This window comes from Notechis scutatus, chromosome 1, assembly GCF_049901735.1.
Source record: "Notechis scutatus isolate UNSWTSFEM ecotype Mainland chromosome 1, rNotScu1.2, whole genome shotgun sequence".
In the NCBI taxonomy this organism is placed as follows: Eukaryota; Metazoa; Chordata; class Lepidosauria; order Squamata; family Elapidae; genus Notechis; species Notechis scutatus.
In genome coordinates, this window is record NC_142009.1 from 155,624,888 (window position 1) to 155,644,288 (window position 19,401).

General features: G+C 39.2%; 1 protein-coding gene across 3 annotated transcripts in view; it reads left to right on the forward strand.

Annotated features, from left to right (window-relative positions):
* The window catches only part of VPS54 (VPS54 subunit of GARP complex), a 52,477-nt gene that overhangs the window by 31,817 nt on the left and 1,259 nt on the right, over window positions 1–19,401 (forward strand). For 2 of the 3 annotated variants that reach the window (XM_026668434.2, XM_087949112.1), the window contains exons 14-23: window positions 368–512; window positions 1,003–1,184; window positions 2,231–2,343; window positions 4,371–4,431; window positions 10,910–11,015; window positions 11,976–12,063; window positions 12,828–12,949; window positions 13,529–13,609; window positions 14,297–14,404; window positions 15,873–15,967. In XM_026668434.2, coding sequence (XP_026524219.1) covers window positions 368–512; window positions 1,003–1,184; window positions 2,231–2,343; window positions 4,371–4,431; window positions 10,910–11,015; window positions 11,976–12,063; window positions 12,828–12,949; window positions 13,529–13,609; window positions 14,297–14,404; window positions 15,873–15,967 — 1,101 coding nt within the window. The remainder of the gene's footprint in view (window positions 1–367; window positions 513–1,002; window positions 1,185–2,230; window positions 2,344–4,370; window positions 4,432–10,909; window positions 11,016–11,975; window positions 12,064–12,827; window positions 12,950–13,528; window positions 13,610–14,296; window positions 14,405–15,872; window positions 15,968–19,401) is intronic. The other variant, XM_026668436.2, reaches the window with a different exon arrangement.

Consider the following 19,401-nt stretch of genomic DNA (forward strand, 5'->3'; position numbering starts at 1 on the left):
ACTCTAAAACAGATTATCCCTGTCATGTTATGTAATAACTTCTTGCACTGAATTATTATTGTTGCTTTTGGAGAACTGATGTGGTAAACAATTCTAGAGACAATTCTTCTATATACTGTTTTTCCCTAGTGTAACAAGTTCTTAGTTTTAGTTATAGTAAAATAAATGCAAATCCAAGTTAAAAATCCCACTGAGCAGAAATATACCATTAAATTTCTCTCTAGTTCAAAGACCTTGATCTCAAAATGCCGTGTAGTCAGCATGCATGTAGCAGTAGGTGGTTCCATTTTTTTCTCTAAACAAACAGTAGCCACTGAATTATATCAGGTGCATATTTTTGTAAACAAATTCTTCTTATTACTTTCAGGATTGGTGAAGATATAAAATTGTCAGAACTGGAACTGGGCAGATTAGCAAATAACATCCAGGAGCTACTTTACAGTGCCTCTGATATTTGCCATGATCGCTCTGTCAAGTTTCTTATGTCTAGAGCAAAAGTACGTTTGATGCAGGTACCTGTATATAGCAGGAAGAAATTTTCAAATAGATGTTTTTTCCTTCTTTAACCAGGCCACTTTGGGATAATTCCACAATAGAAGTACAGATAATCCTCAATTTACAACAGTTCATTTAGCGACCCTTCAAGGTTACAATGGCACTGAAAAAAGTGACTTATGACAATTTTTCACACTTACGACCTTTGTAGCACCCCCATGATCATGTGATCAAAATTCAGATGTTTGTTTGGCAACTGGTTCAAACTTATGACCATTGCTGTGTCCCAAGGTCATGTGATCGCCCTTTGCAACCTTCTGACACATGACTGGGGATGCTGCAATGGTCATAAAGTGTGAAAAATGGTTTATAAGTCAATTTTTTCAGTGTCATCATAACTTTAAACAGTCACTAAATGAATTGTTATAAGTGGAGGACTACCTGTATAGGGTTGGAAAAATGAAAATAAGTAGAGTGCTACTGCATCAACTTTTCTTCTCCCTTTAGGATGGATTCCTGGAGAAACTGAATTCTACAGAGTTTGTTGCTCTTTCACGATTAATGGAAACATTCATCTTGGATACAGAACAGATATGTGGTAGAAAGAGTATGTCATTGCGGGGCGCACTTCAAAGCCAAGCTAATAGATTTGTAAATAGATTCCATGAGGAAAGAAAGACTAAGCTGAGGTATTTGTGTGTTTGTTACATAGCCCTTATTGCATTCTAAACAGTAAAAAATGGAGTTGAAATCCACTGCATTCCACCTGAATTATTTACCTCTGAGCCTAAGAAGCATACTGAATCCATATTAAATTAATAAAATGATAGTTAATTTTAAGTCACTTTTTAGGTTTCTGTAAATAGAGCACCGCTGTGGATTTCAGAAGGGATGTGACAGACCAAAAATGATCAAAAACACTTTTCTCCCTTCCGCATCTTCACAATTCACTATTCCTTCCCTTCTAATTCTCTTACACACACTGACCTTCCAGGTTCTCTTGGGAGTGGAGAAATAAATGCAATTCAAGGATCAACTCAGTTTCCAGCATGGTCCCCTTTAAATTTCGATCCTTATAACTATGTACACTCTCCCTTAGTTTCACTTTAACCTCTCTGCCTATATTACCCTTCTACCCGTAATCATCTCCCTCCATTTTCCTGACACATATTTCTCATGGCCAAAGACTTGTAAACAAAGTGGATAAAATATTCCAGGTTATCAGTGTACATGTAGAGATTTTCAGATAAGTCAGCATCCTAGCATCAGATGCCTTAAGAAAACTGATCGATTGGAGAACGAAGCCTGCAGTGGCTGAACTGCAGTGGTAGAAAAGGCTTCACTTGGGCTAAGGAAGGAATAAATGGCTTCCGTTCCTCAACCGCTCATCTCCGGGTCACTGTTTCATATAAGGTTCTCATGAGTGTTTATCCAAACTTTGGCTTCAAAGTTAATAGAAGGTCAGTAAATCAAAAGAAAAATATAAAAATGGTAAACTCATTACCCAAATGGTATATTCATTTTTACACAGCATGGGGTCAGAAATAATACTTAACATTATGAACCCAAAAGAGATTTTAAAAAATATTAAAATAAAAATCTCCAGAAATTGATGCTGCAGCTTGCCCCTTAGTTAGAACATTCCTAATGTTGAATTTCAAATGAACATGGATGCAAGAGACAAGAAACAGTTTTTTCCCCCTTTAAACCCCATTTTCTTTTTGTATGTAAATAGTCTTCTGCTAGATAATGAACGCTGGAAGCAAGCTGATGTTCCTGCAGAGTTTCAGGATCTTGTTGATTCTATATCAGATGGCAAAATTGCTTTACCAGAGAAAAAAGCAGGAGGTGAGTCTTCTCTCAGTAGATTCTAGATTATTCTACTGCTGCATGTGAATGTACTTTGGCAAACTTAGACAGGCAAAACCATTATGAATTATAACCAAGCTCTTCAGTTCGAGAAGAGAAAGACCAATTTGATAAGGATAATACTTATCTCTGGGACTCATTAAAGTTAGAAGTAAACATAGCTGTTTTAATGAGTCACAGACAGGTTAAATTTGCACACCCACTGGTTCCGAACCTCTTCTGAACTGAATCTAAAGCAGTGGACACTTATTGAGAAATGAAATTAAAAGTAAATCTGAAATGTCTTCATGTAACCTGCAGGCTATACTCCTGGGATATGGCTTGCTCCTAATCCAGAGTGAGAAAAGTTTAAAGAAATTAAATGTAATTCTTTATATTTCATTGGAAGAGTAAGGTTAAGCCTTTTTTCATTCAAGATTCTGCCAAAAGGGTGCATTTTCTTAGAATAGCCAAGTTAACCACATAGTAACTCCAGAACATAAGTAAACAAATCATTCATTTCAGTTATTTGTAAAATATAGCTACCCCTTTACAGTAAAGTATGGGGCTAACAATATGTCAATTATTATGATTTGTGAGGGTAAAGACATGGGAGAATGCCATGAGACTCTGCCCTTCTGTGCGAGTATCCCTCAAGCAACACTTTATTTTTATTTACTTTTTTGGTTACATTTTGGAATTTGGAAAAAAGAAGTGCTTTTTGAGCAAATGACAGTTTCAGCCTCCTTTCAGTTATTGAAGTTGTGGGCCATTTATATTTTCTGATAGAATAATGGGCTCATTTTTCAATCTCAAAACTTAAACACTGATTAAGAGTTTTGTTTCTTGACATGATTTTAATTTTAAGGCCAAACCATTTTCGTTGTAACCTTTTACAAATTACTATTCTGTAAAATATTTGTGTCTGTCAGGCTTGAGCAGTCAGTTGCATGCTGTGCTGGAACAAGCTTTCCTTCTCTGATAATCCACTTGATTTCTGTACTGGTCGGAGAGGGAACCTGGCTTATTTCATTCCTCTCTAGCAATCTCTTCACTCGTTGGCATACAATTCAGAAATAATTTCCTGGATTTCTTTGCTGCCTGTGACACAGATGATATGTAGGATCTCCCTGGAGGGCCAGGTTGCTAATTCCCCAAATTAATCCATTATGGGGATGAACAATATCAGGTGTTGGACCCTACCTGAGGCCTCACCTTTTGACACCATGTGGGTTCTGAGGAGTTTTCATTTCAGGAAATAGGGAGTGCCTTGTTTCCAGTTGTCTTATCCACGAAACATATCCTTTTCATGACAAAAGGAAAGTGAAATCGTAAGATTTGCTGCTTCAAGATGCTCTAAACACTATAATGTAGCAGCTTGCTTTGTGTGTCTCATTGCATAGATAAAGAAAAGTAGCCATGCCCATGGAGTTAGGGAACTACTGAACTAGAAGATGAGAATGTATTATAGGTACCCCTTGACTTACAACTGTTCAGTGACTGTTAGAAGTCGCTTGAAGTTCTGACTGCTGGGGTGCCCCAGTGGTCACATGATCAAAATTCTGGTGCTTGGCAGTGTTCCCACTCTTAAAAATGTAAGCAACTCCACTTTTTTCCATTGTGAGCCAGAAGGCCTCAGCCAGCTCGGCCCATTACCCCATAGGCCCTCTTTCTCCCCTCCCCATTCCTGAGAGGCCAGCAACCGGGAGAACGGGCAGTGTGGTCAGTGAGAAAAGTGGTCACATGATGGCTTATGATCAAAATTCCAGTTGAAATCATAAGTTGAGGACTAACTTAATGAGATTGATTTCGTGCATAAGTGCACAATCGTGCCTACCGTCCTTGTCTTATTGTCCCCAATTATTAGTTTCTATTTCTTGTATTTAAACTTATGTTTATTCTTGTTTTTGTTATATTGTAAGCTTTTGACAAATAAATAAAAATAAATAAAAATAAAATAAATGATTTAACATTTATTTTAGAGCATTCTATGTTTTGCCATTAGTATTTTTTCTTTTTGTTTATAGCTGAAGAAAGAAAGCCAACTGATTTTCTTATTGTTGATGGACAAAAATATGCTGTAGTTGGGTAAGATAAACTTTCCGTTTCCTTCATAACATTATTTTGCATAATTTTGATTTAAAATATCCAGATATGATCTATTTTAATATAAATATATTAAAACTTAGATATAAACTGATTCATATAGTCTGCCCTAGGCATTCAGTGCAGTTGAATTTCAAAGGGTGTTTGAAAATTTCATAGCTCTCTGATGGGTGATTCTGTTCAGTGGCTGATAAGCATCTACTAACAGGAGGCAAGGTGAGCCCTGCATGTTATTACTCTTGAGTGGCGTCTTTGATCCTTTATAACTCTTTGTTTACGGAGATCCCTTGGGAGATGTCGTTCAACAATGCCTAGATGCCGGTGGAGAAAATCTAGAAGGATGGGTAGTACCATGTTCAGGCCTACACTGTGACAATAAGAGAGGCAAAGTATTCTATTTTACTGCCTGGATGGCTGTCATCCAGTGACCTTGTACAGGGTGGTGAATTCTATTCCGGTAAAAAAACAGTTTTGTGATCCTCTCCAACTGTCACTGGTTTATGCAGCATTCTGCCAATAAAGTTGCTTGGATTTGCTATAGCCTTGGTCAGGGGTGGGATTCTACTGGTTCTGTCTGGTTCTATAGAACCGGATGTTATGATTCTGCGCAGTTTGGAGAACCAGCAAATCACACCCCTAGCTGGCCCCGCCCCTCCTTGCCCACACAAACAGCTGACGGATGGCGGGGTGGGGAGCTGGTCCTGGAAGCCCCAATGCCGCCAGAATCGCTGCCATTGTGTTCCTTGGGCACCATTGCCCCCATCACCAATGCCATCTCACTGCTGCTTCATCCCTCCCCCCGGGTATGGCAAGCCCTGGGCCGGGGCTCAACAGCTTGCCTTTCCTCCCCCTGCTATGCTTCCCCCTTGGGGAAGCGAGGCTGGGAAGGCTGCTTGCAGCGAGGAAAATATGTGGGGGGGGGAGCCGCGCTTCACAAATGTGGCGGCAATGGCGCTGGAATCCCCTTCTCATTTGTAAAATGCGCGGTTTAAAGGTGCTGCGCAGCGCAAGGCTGCTTGCAGCGAGGGAAATACAGGGGGAGCCGCACTTCACAAATGTAGTGACAATGGCGCTGGAATCACCTCATTTGTAAAATGTGTGAAGTTTAAAGGTGCTGCGCAGCGCGAGCCTGCTCACGGCAAGGGAAATATGGGGGGAGGGGAACGCGCTGTGCAGCACCTTTAAACTTAGCGCGCTTCACAAATGGCGCCTTCTCATTTGGTGCTAAGTTTGATGCTGCGTGAGGCTACTCAAGACAAGACGGGAGGAATATGTGGGGGTGGGCAACTTTTCTCCTGAGACACTGACTGACAGCTGCTGCTCTTGCCATGGAGGAGAGAGATGAGAAACAGAGAGGGAGGGAGAAAGAAAGAGAAAACTATACTCCTGTAAGTATTCCAGAAGCAACATGCTCCCTTCCAGTTTCCAGAGCCCCAACCAACCTCCCACGCAACAGGAGCAGAAATTTCATCCATGCAAAAGTTGCATGAAATTAAGCCTTCAAGTTCCTGGATACTGTTTCTAGCCATCATTGAGCCTCAACAAACCAATGTTCTTTTTTTTCCCCCCTTTGGGATAATTGTGTTATTCACATGCTATTCACATGCTATGAATCTTTTAAAGAGGGCATAAATAAAGGACATTACCGGGATTTTTCAAAGATAAAGAAAATCAACAATTTTAAAAGGTAAAGCGTGCACACACACACACCTCCCCAACTCTGTGTGTGAGTGTGTGTTTTCTCTCTCTTTCGCCCTCCCCCTCCCTCAAATCTGCGGCTGGGCCAAGCCAGCAAGTTCTCCTTCCTTGGTGCTCTTCCCTACTTCTTTCATTTCTTTGTTTTGGAATGCAGACTGGCTGAACAATTGCCAGCTGCAACCGCCCGCCCCACGCCCGGTTTTGCTATGCTTTGGCAAACACACACACACACACACACACACACACACACACACACGGCCCCATCATAGCCTCCGGTCGCGAGAGGAGGAGGGTCGCTTGAAGGGACACTTCCATGATCGTTGTTCAGCCAGTCTGAACTTGCTGTCTTGGCCCAGTTGGCTTTGAGAGAGAGAGAGAAAGAGACACAGAGGGGGGAAGATAGGGAGAGAGGCAGAGAGAGAGACACAGAGAGATACAAAGGGGGGAGAGAGAGAGAAAAAGAAAGAGAAAGAAGGAAAAAGAGAAAGGAAGCGAAAGGAAAAAAAGGGATAGACAAAGAACGGGAGAGATGGAAGGGACAAAGAAAGAAAAAGAGAGGGCGGGATGAGAATGTGAATGAAAAATATGGATGGATAGATACATGGAGGGAGGGAGAGAGAAAAAAAGGAGAGGAAGGAAGGACACAAACCCTGGCTTCAGAAGACTCTGAAACAGCACAGCAATCTAGGGCTGGAAGGGATCTTGGAGATCATCTAGTCCAATCCCCTGCTCCACCAGGAGATCCTTACAGAATCATAGAGGTGTGTGTGTGTGTGTGTGTGTCCCTACACCTAGAATGATTTTACTGCCTTTCTTTTGCCCAGGTACTTTTCAGGGTTTACATGTCTATGGTCCAGAGCATAAATACAGGTGTGTTTAACAGAGTTGAAAGGGACCTTGGAGGTCTTCTAGTCCAACCCCCTGCTCAGGCAGGAAAACTGAGGATGCTAAACTCTGAGTAGAGGTCCTGGGAAAGGTGACAGAATAACACTTAGAAGGGACCTTGGGGGGAACCCTATACCATTTCAGAGAAATGACTGTCCAGTCTCTTGTTAAAATTCTCCAGAACTTCTGGTGGTAAGCTGGTTAATTGTTCTCGCTGTCAGGAAGTTTCTCCTTAGTCTTAGTCATTGCTTCTTGTTTGTCTTCTGGTGCTTTGGAAAATACATTGCCCCCCCCCCCCTTCTTTCTGGCAGCCCCTGTTGCCTGTCACCCTCTTGCGCAAAGCATGTGAGCCATTTCCTCCTTTCAGTGGTCCATGAAAGTACATCTGTAGTACGTAGATAATAAAGTCAAAAAAGGGGAACAACATTTTTATAGAACTATAGATAAGTTGAGGCTGGGTGTGACAAGGAATGGCTGGGAGGGGAGGGGCCAGGCGAGGCACCCCTTGACGTGACATATATACACATGCTATACACACACACATACAAAATCATTGCCCATTTTGAACACATAGGGGAAAGGAAGAAAGAATATTGGATACATATACACAAATGGGTGTGAAAAAAAAATGCAAAGAAATAGGATTATAAAAAAAACAGCTTCCAATCTTAGCAGTTGTATATGAGAGAGAAAGAGAAAAGAGAAACAGAAAGGGAGAAAGAGAAAGAGAGATGAGGAAGAAAGAGAAAAAGATGACAGTGTGATGAGAAAGAGGAAGAAAGAAAGAAAGAAAGAAAGAAAGAAAGAAAGAAAGAAAGAAAGAAAGAAAGAAAGAAAGAAAGAAAAAGAAAGAAGAAAGAAAGAAAGAAAGAAAGAGACAGAGATACCTGTTTAAAAGAAAATAGAAAAATGGCTCTTTGAGTGTTTAAGGTTGCAGACCCCTGGGTTAGGCAAGCACCCTGGTCATTAAGTGAACCTTGTGGTCATTAAGCAAACACTGTTGTTTAAAAAGTCCATTTTCCCCAATGGGCATTTTTAACCAGAAACCAGAAAGAATTGTTGGAAACTGGCAAAAAACATAGAAAACCTCAGTCACAAGACTGTGTGGGATGTTGTAACTGGTCACAAGTGTGTGTGTGTGTGTATGGCTGTCAAAACACCCAAAACAGGCCAAGTAACTCTGTGGAGGTCAGTCATAAATTAGAACACTTGCTAAGCAACTGGCCATTAAGCAAGGACCTGGTCATTGAGGACCACTTACATTTGGTTTGCCAGTCACATGGCCACCTGGCCACGCCCACTCCAGTCACATGACCCCCCAGGCACACCCAGCCAGCAAGCCACTCCCACCTGTCACATGACCACAAAGCCACACCCACAAATTAGACCACGCCCACAGAACCGGTTGTTAAGAAATTTGAATCCCACCCCTGGCCTTGGTTGCTATTGGACAGAGTCTTTGGTGGTAACTGGTACATGGGACTTATTTTGATGTGTGTCCTCCAAGGAAATAGACAGGGTGCTGTCTCAGTTATCTTCTGCCACTTGTTATCTTGAGTAACATTTCTGTCACTGTCTCTGTTTTCTTCTGGTTGGAAATCAATATCTTTTGGCTTGTATAGAAAGTGGTATGTGTGTGAAGACTTTTATTCAACAAATTATCAATTCCTCATTCCCAGAGGGGCAGTTTCCATCAGCCTTGAAAGAGGCAGTGGTGCGTTCAGTCCTGAAAACACCACCCCTGAATCTGGAAATGGGGAAAACACCTCAAATGCCTGGATGCCAGTCTTCACTTTTTGGGCAAAGTTGTAGAGATGATAGGGGATAAACCGTGCAGCAGAAGAAATGAATTATCTGGATGATTTTCGGTCAGGGCTTGGGATGGAAAGAGCATTGCTCACTTGGATGATCTTTGTCATGAACTGGATAGGTGAAGTGTCTCCATACACCCACCCGCCTTGTTAAACCTCTAATAAGCGGAATAGTACCATGTTATTGGTCTGCCTCTAGAGGTTGAGATGAGAAATGTTCTGTGTGGTTCCAGTCCTTCCTCAGTAGATGTTCCAATAGGGGGAAGAGAACTTGACCCAGTGACCTCTAACACAGAGAGTGCTTCAGGGGTTGGTCCTTTTTCCCTCCTTTTTAGCACCTATATGAAACTGTTGGAACAGGTTGTTTGGTGATTCAGCGGTGCTGAATTTTATTTTGAATCTTATTTCACCTGATTACGTAGCAATAGTACATCCAATATGCAACAGTGGGATTGAGTTTTATTAAAATACTAAGATATTTTTAATATGTCTTATAAATTAATATAATGGATTGCTATGGCATTTAATACCATAAGTGAAAGAGATCTGTATATTTATTTATATACATATAAATGATGGTCCTCTAATATGAACTTGTTAATTAATAAACTGAACACATTTCTGTAGCTAATACTGGTACAATATTTACTTCTTTTGTTTATTTCCAATATTCTAAGTTATCTAAATAATACAATGTCAAGAATTTGTAACTATGTCATATAAATATCAGTGTATTGAAATAACATAATGTATAAAGATTTATTACAACACAATAAAAAGAAATTGAATAAACTGAAAGCAATGTATTTAAGTACCTATTGAGATAATTCATATAAGGTCAGTTAATGTTCTTTTTGGATAATTAACAAATTTATAAACACTCAGAAACACTAATATCAAACAGATATGAACTTTCCAAAGATTTATCATGCAAATTTTTAAAAATAGCAAAAATGGAAACTTAAAATAACAAAGCTAAAACATTAAAGATCTTAAACAAAACCAAAAGGTGTTTTTATCAATTTTGGAAAATAAATAAGTTCTCACTTGGTGTTAAGAATTTCTATAGAAGGGAACTATTACACAATTGAGGCACCATTGGTTGAAAAGCCTTTTCTCTCTTAGCATCTATTATATTTAATTTGACAGGACACATTTAAAATGGCTTCTAAAGTAAATTTCATCTTTCTGTTACATAAATATGAGAGGAGGTAAATCTTTAAATAATTTTTTAATACCTGTGAGTATTAAAATGAATAATAAGCAATTCTATGCTTTTACTAGACTCTGTTTAACATATTTGCTAATTGATATACACAATCTTCATAGTGTGGTGCAACATGTACTTTAAATTTATAACAATGTGGTTTATTGAATCTGCCTTCCTCTGTAAATATGTATTTGGCTCTTCTGAAGCAGAAAATCACAACTTTCTATGTTATTAAAATAATTAGTATTTCTAATGATCACTGAATCGTACTTTTCCATCAGTGATGAATAAATTGTTTCCAGTGGCACTTCAAATTTGAAAGTGACAAAGTAAAATTTATTTACTTACTCATCAATCTATGTTTATTAAAAACAAATACACATGCTTTTCAATTCTTTCCAATAGTGAAATACTAAAAAAATTGCATTGGGAGGGAGGATGATTAGTGACTGTACTGTTTTATGAAGGCCCTAGATACCTAATTAAAATAAACTAAATATGACAAAAAAGAGAAGAAACAGCCTGATTAGCAGAAAATGTATCTACATTACATTCATTGGTAGTGCTGTAAAATCCTTTAAGGATCCTCTATAATGGAAAAGTAAATTTGAAATTGGCAAAACATCACTTCTCGTAGCATTAAAGAAGCTGCATTAAAGCCAAGTCTGTCTTCGAGGCAGTTGTGTAAGCCTTTCAAAGGGCGCAGTTGCCTTAATTCTTTCAGTGCTTTGCTAACACTCTTTACAAAGTGCCGTTTTTGTCAACTAATTTTTTTTCACTGACGAAGTTGTTAATGTTCATATGCTTCCAGTATGTACTATGATTTTAATGGCATCTTCAATTCTTTACCTTACAGGACAGTGTTGCTATTAATTAGAATCATCCTTGAATACTGCCAGTGTGTGGAAAATATTCCCTCCATACTGACTGATATGCTCACTCGCTTGTCTGATTTACTAAAGGTACAACTGCTTCCAGTCTATTTTCAATGCAAGGAATGTACTTGCAAGGGTTTTTATAGCATTGCTTTCACACAGTTGTTTAATGAACCTAAATAGTAAGATTAAAAGCACTGGTATTTCATAGTGTAATAAACTTTTCCCTTGGTAACAGGAAGTCGGAAGGAGCCTGGTAGCATCTTTTTTTGACTAATTTTATTGAAAGACATAAACTTTCATGTGCTGCAGCTTATACCAGACATGATATTCTTCCGATTAAAATTGGAATTCCGATTTTTTTGGAAATCGCCCACCCCCCCTTTCCCCCCTTCTTTTCCTCCTTCCCCTCCCCTCGGAGGCCCCCTGAGTCAGGAGTTGCTACCGCCGGCGCGGCTCCAGTCCCGCGTTGCCTCGGGAAGGGAAAGGCAAAAAGGAAGAGCCGCGGCGGTGCTTTGCAACAGCAGCAGCGGCACCGGAGGCTCAGGCGCAGCAGCTCCCGGTTTTGCCTTTCCCTTCCCAAGGCAACGCGGGACTGGAGTCGCGCGGAGCCGCGCCGGCGGTAGCAACTCCTGACAGCCCCAGCCGGACACCTGTGCGGAGCCTGGGCAGTGCGAGCGGAGGCCGCTGAGCGGCAGGAAAAGGGAGCTGGGCAGCCACGGACCATCCGTCTCTCCGTGTAACACGCCACCGCCCGGCCCTGGCGAGGGAAAGCAGCGGGCGCTCCCCGGGCGGTGGCCTCAGCCCCACCCCCAGGGAAGCGGCTGGCCAGCCCCGATTTTTTTTTTCAGAGGGGAATATCATGCCTGTTATACTTTTTAATAAAGAGTGCTACCAGGCATCTGATGAGGTGAACTGGAGTTCATGAAAGTCTGTGCCATTTAACAACACGAGTTAGTGAAAAGAGGGGCTATCGGATTCCTGAATTTTAAGTACCTTGTATTTAATCCTTAAATAATTGTTTATTCTTCTCTCTTTCTCATACAGTATTTCAACTCAAGAAGTTGTCAGTTAGTACTTGGAGCAGGTGCTTTACAAGTGGTTGGCTTGAAAACAATAACTACAAAGAATCTAGGTATGGCTGTGGTTTTAAAACATTCTGTGGTTCTGTAAATTTGTAGGATTTTTTGTTTGTTTCAAGAAAAAAGTGTCCCAATTTAAGTTTAAATTTTGACCTTAATAGAATATTTGCTTATGAATTTTTTTCTGGCAAATTGTTTGCCGTAAGTGTTTGAATATTATAATTTAGAAAAATAATGGTAAGATTCAGTTCATAAAATGTGGTTCCTTCTGTCCAAGCCTTTTCCTTCAAGGCTGTACTCTAATGGAAATATGATACTCTTTAATGCAGACAGTGGACAAGTCCTACAGGTCGTCCTTACTTAGCAGTGATAATTGAGACCAGAATATCTATCACTAGGTAGTCATAAAGTGAGACATGATGGGACTATGTTAATGTCATTAAGCAAATCAGCACAGGTTGTTGAGTCAGGATGTCACATGATCATGGTTTCCAACTTCCCCATTGACTTTGCCTGTGGGAAGTCAGCAGGGAAGGTTGCAAATCTCAATCCCGTGACTATGGGATACTTTGATGATTGAAAATCCAGGCCAGCTGCTGAGTGTTTGGATCATGATCACATGACCGAAGGGTGCCTTGAGGGCCAGAACTTGGAGAACCGGTTGAAGTACTACTTGTTCAGCACAGTTAAGTTTGAACAGTTGCTGAATGAGTGGTTGTTAACCAAGACCATCGGTATAGCTGACAATGAAAAAACTCCTTTAGCATAAAGTCAAACTCTTCTCTTGCAATTTTCCTTTTGTTTCTTCAATTTTTAGCACTTTCATCACGCTGCCTACAGCTTATAGTGTACTACATTCCTGTTATCAGGACTCACTTTGAAGCTCGCCTCCAGCCCAAACAGTTCAGCATGCTCAGGCATTTTGACCATATTACCAAGGTATTTTTTCTCATTACTTTCTGTATTAAATGTTCTACAAACCATCAAAAAGGGAACATTTGGCTCCTCAAAGTATGCTATATGCTTCCTAAAGAAAAATAGACAGCAGTATCAATGTTTCCAGGTCAGAAATGTTCTTTTGAGCACACAAAATTTACAGCTTGTTACACCCTGTTATAAGTGAGACAATATGCCATCCTCCTTGGAAGGATTTAGTAAGAAACAGGCTTGTTCACTTTCATCCAGATTTCTTGGGAAGTAAGAAAAAATTCCCAGATGTTAACAATCCTCCATCAAAAGTAGAGTGCTTGGAAGAGAGCAATCATTTATCTCATTTGCTTAAAATGTGAAAAAGAAACAGCTGAACATTTGAGGAAAAGGCAGTTTCATATACCTTCTATAACAGTTTAAGAATTATTTTTTGCTTTTTCCAAACTGCAGTTCATGGGAATAAAAAACTGATGTAAATAAGGGCGGGGCACAATGAAATCGTCTTTAGTTTTACTTTGTATTTTATAGATATTTATCACAAGGACAAAGTCTAACATAATATGAATAATAATCATGTTTTTATTCCAGGATTACCATGACCACATAGCAGAAATTTCCACTAAACTTGTAGCCATAATGGATACTTTGTTTGACAAATTGCTTTCCAAGGTAATAATCTGAGGATTGAATGATATTGCTTAATTTGTATTACGTTCCTCATTTCCTCATTTTGCATGGAACTTAAACTGATACTTGACTGTATTTTTCCTACTCTTTTCTTTTAGCATTCTCAATGACATGTGCCAGGAAATATTTTAAAAATTATTATACTACCTTAAAAATAATTATCCTTGTACTATTGCTTCATGCCAGTAAGACTGTTATTCTACTTATAGACATAACCTATATATTTTTGACCTAAAATAGAAACAGTAAACCAGTACTTTCAATATCTGTGGAATAATGGCAGCCACAATACTCTCTTCCCCGGAGCATCGCTCATACCTACAACTCACAGGCAATTCTGTGAGTGCAGTGTTCTCATGCGAAAGACACATGTAGGGTGCTAGTGCACTGATGCCACCCCTTAGGATTATAATCTGTGCTTTTGTCCCTCATAGAGTAATGGTACAGCAACTCTAACTCCTAGTAAGAGTTCATGTGTCCCAAACTGCAGAGAATAGGCATGTTGTACTATTTTTGCATAGGAGACCTGCACAAAGAAAAACAGAACCATCACGTGAGGTGAATGGAGAAATTATTACAACGACTCTTCCCATTTTATCCTCTCACAAATAAGTTGCTAGTCAAAATCCAGAAGACAAATTCAGTGACTCCTACTATTTGTATTTTCAGTATGAAGTGAAAGCTCCGGTACCTTCTATGTGCTTCAGGAATATTTGTAAGCAGATGGCAAAGATGCATGAAGCAATATATGACCTGCTTCCTGAGGAGCAAACACAGGTGACACCTTTGGGATGGTTGATCAGTTGCTGCTGAGGAACTGCAGTAAATGTTCTCCCAAATGTTTAAGAGATGTAAAATAGGTCATAGTACACAATATTAATGGCATTTTAAATACTCTGTTTAATTGTTGGATGATATATAATACATGTAGTAAATCAGGAAATCAAATGGGAAGTGTTTTGTCTAATCTGAAACATCACTGCAAGAAAATCTTTAGTTATGAAACTATATAATGGGAAGGAAAAAAGGGTTGATCTCTTTTCTCCGCCAATATATTCTGTTGGGTTTCCCTTACTTAAAAACATCTATTTTATTACTCTCTGCATGTTGGTAGATGGTTCATTCATATCATAAAAGAAGTAAATTAATCATTAGTTTTAACTAAGTTGATACATTATAGCTCATGTGTGAATATTGACAAAACATTTCTTCTGGTAGCACATAAAGTATTTAAACCTATTCTTATGCTGCTATATCTGATCTGCACTACCAAAATTGAAAGTTTGTCTAAGCTGAAAGAGTAGATTACTAGAAATTGAATAGATGTAATGTTTCAGATTTGATTGCAAAAAGATGAGATTTTGAGCAAGCAGGAACATGAATATAGCACTGCAATTCTTTAAAGCAATCACATCTTTTCCCAGATTTATAGATGGCAATACATGGCACAATTATAATGCAGTTCAATTAATCTCTTTGTAAGAACAAAAAATAAGCATCTTGTACTACTATTAATATTAAAGTTTCCTGGATCACTGTTCACTTCATCAGGTGTGTCTGATCTTATGTTGAGTGAGGAACAGTTGGGACACACAATTGTTGAGAAGATAAGAAAAAGGGGAGGAAAAGCTGGTGATCAGAAAGTTAGAATTATAAAATTACTGTAAAAATAAGAGATGGGTGTATTTAGATTGCAATTATAAATGTTTCCTCCTGAGAACATTATTTCACATCAAAAGTAACTCTGACTGGCAAGCTGAAATACAGTAAAAGGTTCACATTTTTTCTGGATTAAATGCAGATAATATAGACCAGGGGTGTCAAACTTAACGTTGTCACAGAGGCATCACGTGATGTGATGGGACTTTTTTTCCCCTTCACTAAACTGGGCGTGAGCAGTGCGTCATGCATCTGGCCCATGGGCCAGGAGTTTGACAGCCCTGATATAGACCAAAAAAAGCATTTTATCAAATTACATGTTTTAATCACTTGTTCAGTGTCAGAATATTTACACATCTGATTATTACTCTGTAATTTGAGTGCTCGTATTTCCTAACTTATTTCTTTTCCTTTTTCTAACAATATAAATCTGCTTGTTTCTCACACTTGTTTCCATTGCAGTAGACTTTACTCTAGAAACATTTGTTTAAACTGCAAATTGATGTAGTGACCCTTAGTGTTTGTGTTAGTTATAGATTCTTCAGAAAAATAATTTCTTCCTCTTAACTTTTCTATTATCTTTTAGATGTTATTTTTAAGAATTAATGCAAGTTACAAATTTCATTTAAAGAGACAGTTGGCCCACCTAAATGTAGTCAATGACGGAGGACCTCAAAATGGGTATGTTACAATAAAATTATTTCTTAGTTTGGGGGTACAGATTTTGTTACAGCATAAAAAAGTTAATATGATAATTGTATTTCTTCCCCACTTTTGCACTAGATTTAATTTACTTAATCATAGACCCATCTGCCCCTGCGAGACCCCATTTGCAATATTGTGTCCAACTTTGGTTCAGTAGTTCAAGAAATTCAGTGTTCAAGAAGTTTGTAGTTCAAGAAGAATAGTGACAAACTGGAGCAAGTTCAGAGGAGAGTTCCTGAGATGATGAATTAAAATGAGGAATTATTAAACATCTGGCTATGTTTTTATCTTAAAGAAAGTACAGGTGAAACTCGAAAAATTAGAATATCATGCAAAAGTTCGTTTATTTCAGTAATACAACTTAAAAGGTGAACCTAATATATGAGATAGACTCATTACATGCAAAGCAAGATAGTTCAAGCCGTAATGTGTCATAATTGAGGTGATTATGGCTTACAGCTCATGAAAACCCCAAATCCACAATCTCAGAAAATTAGAACATTGTGAAAAGGTTCAATATTCTAGGCTCAAAGTGTCCCACTCGAATCAGCTAATAAAGCCATAACACCTGCAAAGGGTTCCTGAGCCTTTAAATGGTCTCTCAGTCTGGTTCAGTAGGAATCACAATCATGGGAAAGACTGCTGACCTGACAGTTGTGCAGAAAACCATCATTGACACCCTCCCTAAGGAGGGAAAGCCTCAAAAGGTAATTTTGCAAAAGAAGTTGGATGTTCCCAAAGTGCTGTATCAAAGCACATGAATAGAAAGTTATGTGGAAGGGAAAAGTGTGGAAGAAAAAGGTGCACAAGCAGCAGGGATGACCGCAGCCTGGAGAGGATTGTCAGGAAAAGGCCATTCAAAAGTGTTGGGGACTTTCACAAGGAGTGGACTGAGGCTGGAGTCAGTGCATCAAGAGCCACTATACACACACGGATCCTGGACATGGGCTTCAAATGTCACATTCCTCTTGTCAAACCACTCCTGAACAACAAACATCAGAAGCGTCTTACCTGGGCTAAAGAAAAACAGAACTGGTCTGTTGCTCAGTGGTCCAAAGTCCTCTTTTCTGATGAGAGCAACTTTTGCATCTCATTTGGAAACCAGGGACCCAGAGTCTGGAGGAAGAATGGAGAGACACACACTGCAAGATGCTTGAAGTCCAGTGTGAAGTTTCCACAGTCTGTGTTGATTTGGGGAGCCATGTCATCTGCTGGTGTTGGTCCACTGTGCTTCATTAAGTCCAGGGTCAACGCAGCCGTCTACCAGGAGATTTTGGAGCACTTCATGCTTCCTTCTGCAGATGAGCTGTATGGGGATGCTGACTTCATTTTCCAGCAGGATTTGGCACCTGCCCACACTGCCAAAAGCACCAAAACCTGGTTCAATGATCGTGAGATTACTGTGCTTGATTGGCCAGCAAACTCGCCTGACCTGAACCCCATAGAGAATCTACGGGGCATTGCCAAGAGAAAGATGAGAGACATGAGACCGAACAATGCAGAAGAGCTGAAGGCTGCTATTGAAGCATCCTGGTCTTCCATAACACCTCAGCAGTGCCACAGGCTGATAGCTTCCATGCCACGCCGCATTGAGTCAGTAATTGCTGCAAAAGGGGCCCAAACCAAGTACTGAGTACATATGCATGCTTATACTTTTCAGAGGTCCGATATTGTTCTGTGTACAATTCTTGTTTTATTGATTGCATGTAATATTCTAATTTTCTGAGATTGTGGATTTGGGGTTTTCATGAGCTGTAAGCCATCATCATCACAATTATGACACATCACAGCTTGAATTATCTTGCTTTGCATGTAATGAGTCTATTCCATACATTAGGTTCACCTTTTAAGTTGCATTACTGAAATAAATGAACTTTTGCATGCTATTCTACACCTGTATATTATATCAACCTTGAAATAGCTAAAAAGTTGTTGCACAAGAGAGCAGGTGGACTTATTCTCCATTGTCACAAGGGATAGGACCAGACCTGTTATTAAACGTTAAGGAAGGAGGTTACAGAATCAGGAGGAACTTCCTGATTGTGTCAGCCAGAGAATAAGTTGCCACATGATCTAGTGAGTTATCTCTTGCTAGAGATCTTCAAACCATGGCTGTCCATCTCCAAGATAATCTAGTGCGCGGCTTTTTAAGTGGATGTGCAGATGTTCATAATTCTGGGAAGACTTGAATGCTTTCTCTGGGAGTAAAGGAGAAAAAAATATCTCTACAAAGGATTAAGTCTGTTATGCAAAACGTTTTACTACCAGCGCCCCATCACAAGGGAACAGAGGGGCTGGAGGGACTCGGGTACACTCCAATATTTGCTCCCCCATTAAAATGGCTCTTCTCCCTCACATGCTATGAAACCAGCATTTCCAAGCACTCTGGTAAAGAGGTAATTGCCTGTCTTTCCCTTGCTGTCACCTATACCATGTCTTCTTAAGTGCACATACACAGCTCCTATGCTATTGGGTTGCACTGCATAATCTATATTAGGCTATGTGAGAACTAATAAACGGGAAAGAAGCTGAAAATAAATTTGGATATCACTCCTTAAAATTACAAAAGTCTTTATAACAATGAGTTGGAATACAGTATAGGGGTAGGGGGAAATCAAAGGAGGTAGTCATCAGCTTTGCTGATGGAATAAGTCTATGTGCCATTTATCTGTCTGTTGCAGCCTCCCAGAGTTAAAAAGAGCTATGCTGTCTGGAGTAACATTTATTTTTTGTGGTAAATAAAAAGTCTGCATTCTTTGGACTAGAATTAGGGTCTTACTGATACTTGCAGCTGTATCTCCCATATTCCACTGTTATGCAGTCTGAAGATGCTAACAATTGGAAGCATCCATCTACAGACAGGTGCATGTGTTATACTGTGCTTGATGGGGTTTTGTGAGAGACTGGTGTGGTGGTGGTTCACTCATGCAAACCCATTTTTTTTATCAATAGAGATTTAGCTCTTGATTAAGGATTCCAAGATTATTTTTTTAAAGTAACAGGTTTCACATCTATGTTCATTTTTAACTGATTATATATTGCTACTTATATTTTACTGGTATTATTTCTTCCATAGATGCAAATAAAACAGGGAAATTTCCTCTGTATTTCAATATGATTACCGATAATATTGTAAATAGTACTTTCAAAAATTTTAAACGTTTGAATGCATAAATGTATACTTTCAAAAAATGCTAATTCTTTTTTTTTCTAGAGAGTTCTTCTATCTTGAAACCACACGTGTAAATGTATGAGGTTGGGAGGATTGCAGTAGTTGATAAAAAGTGGGTTTGGGTAGAAAAATTAGCCAAGTAATAAAATGGACTCACAACTCTTTAATATTTTCCTTAAAAACTTTCTGCTAAGAACGTGACCAACAGAAGGCAATGCTGTCTGTTTACTAAGTGCTT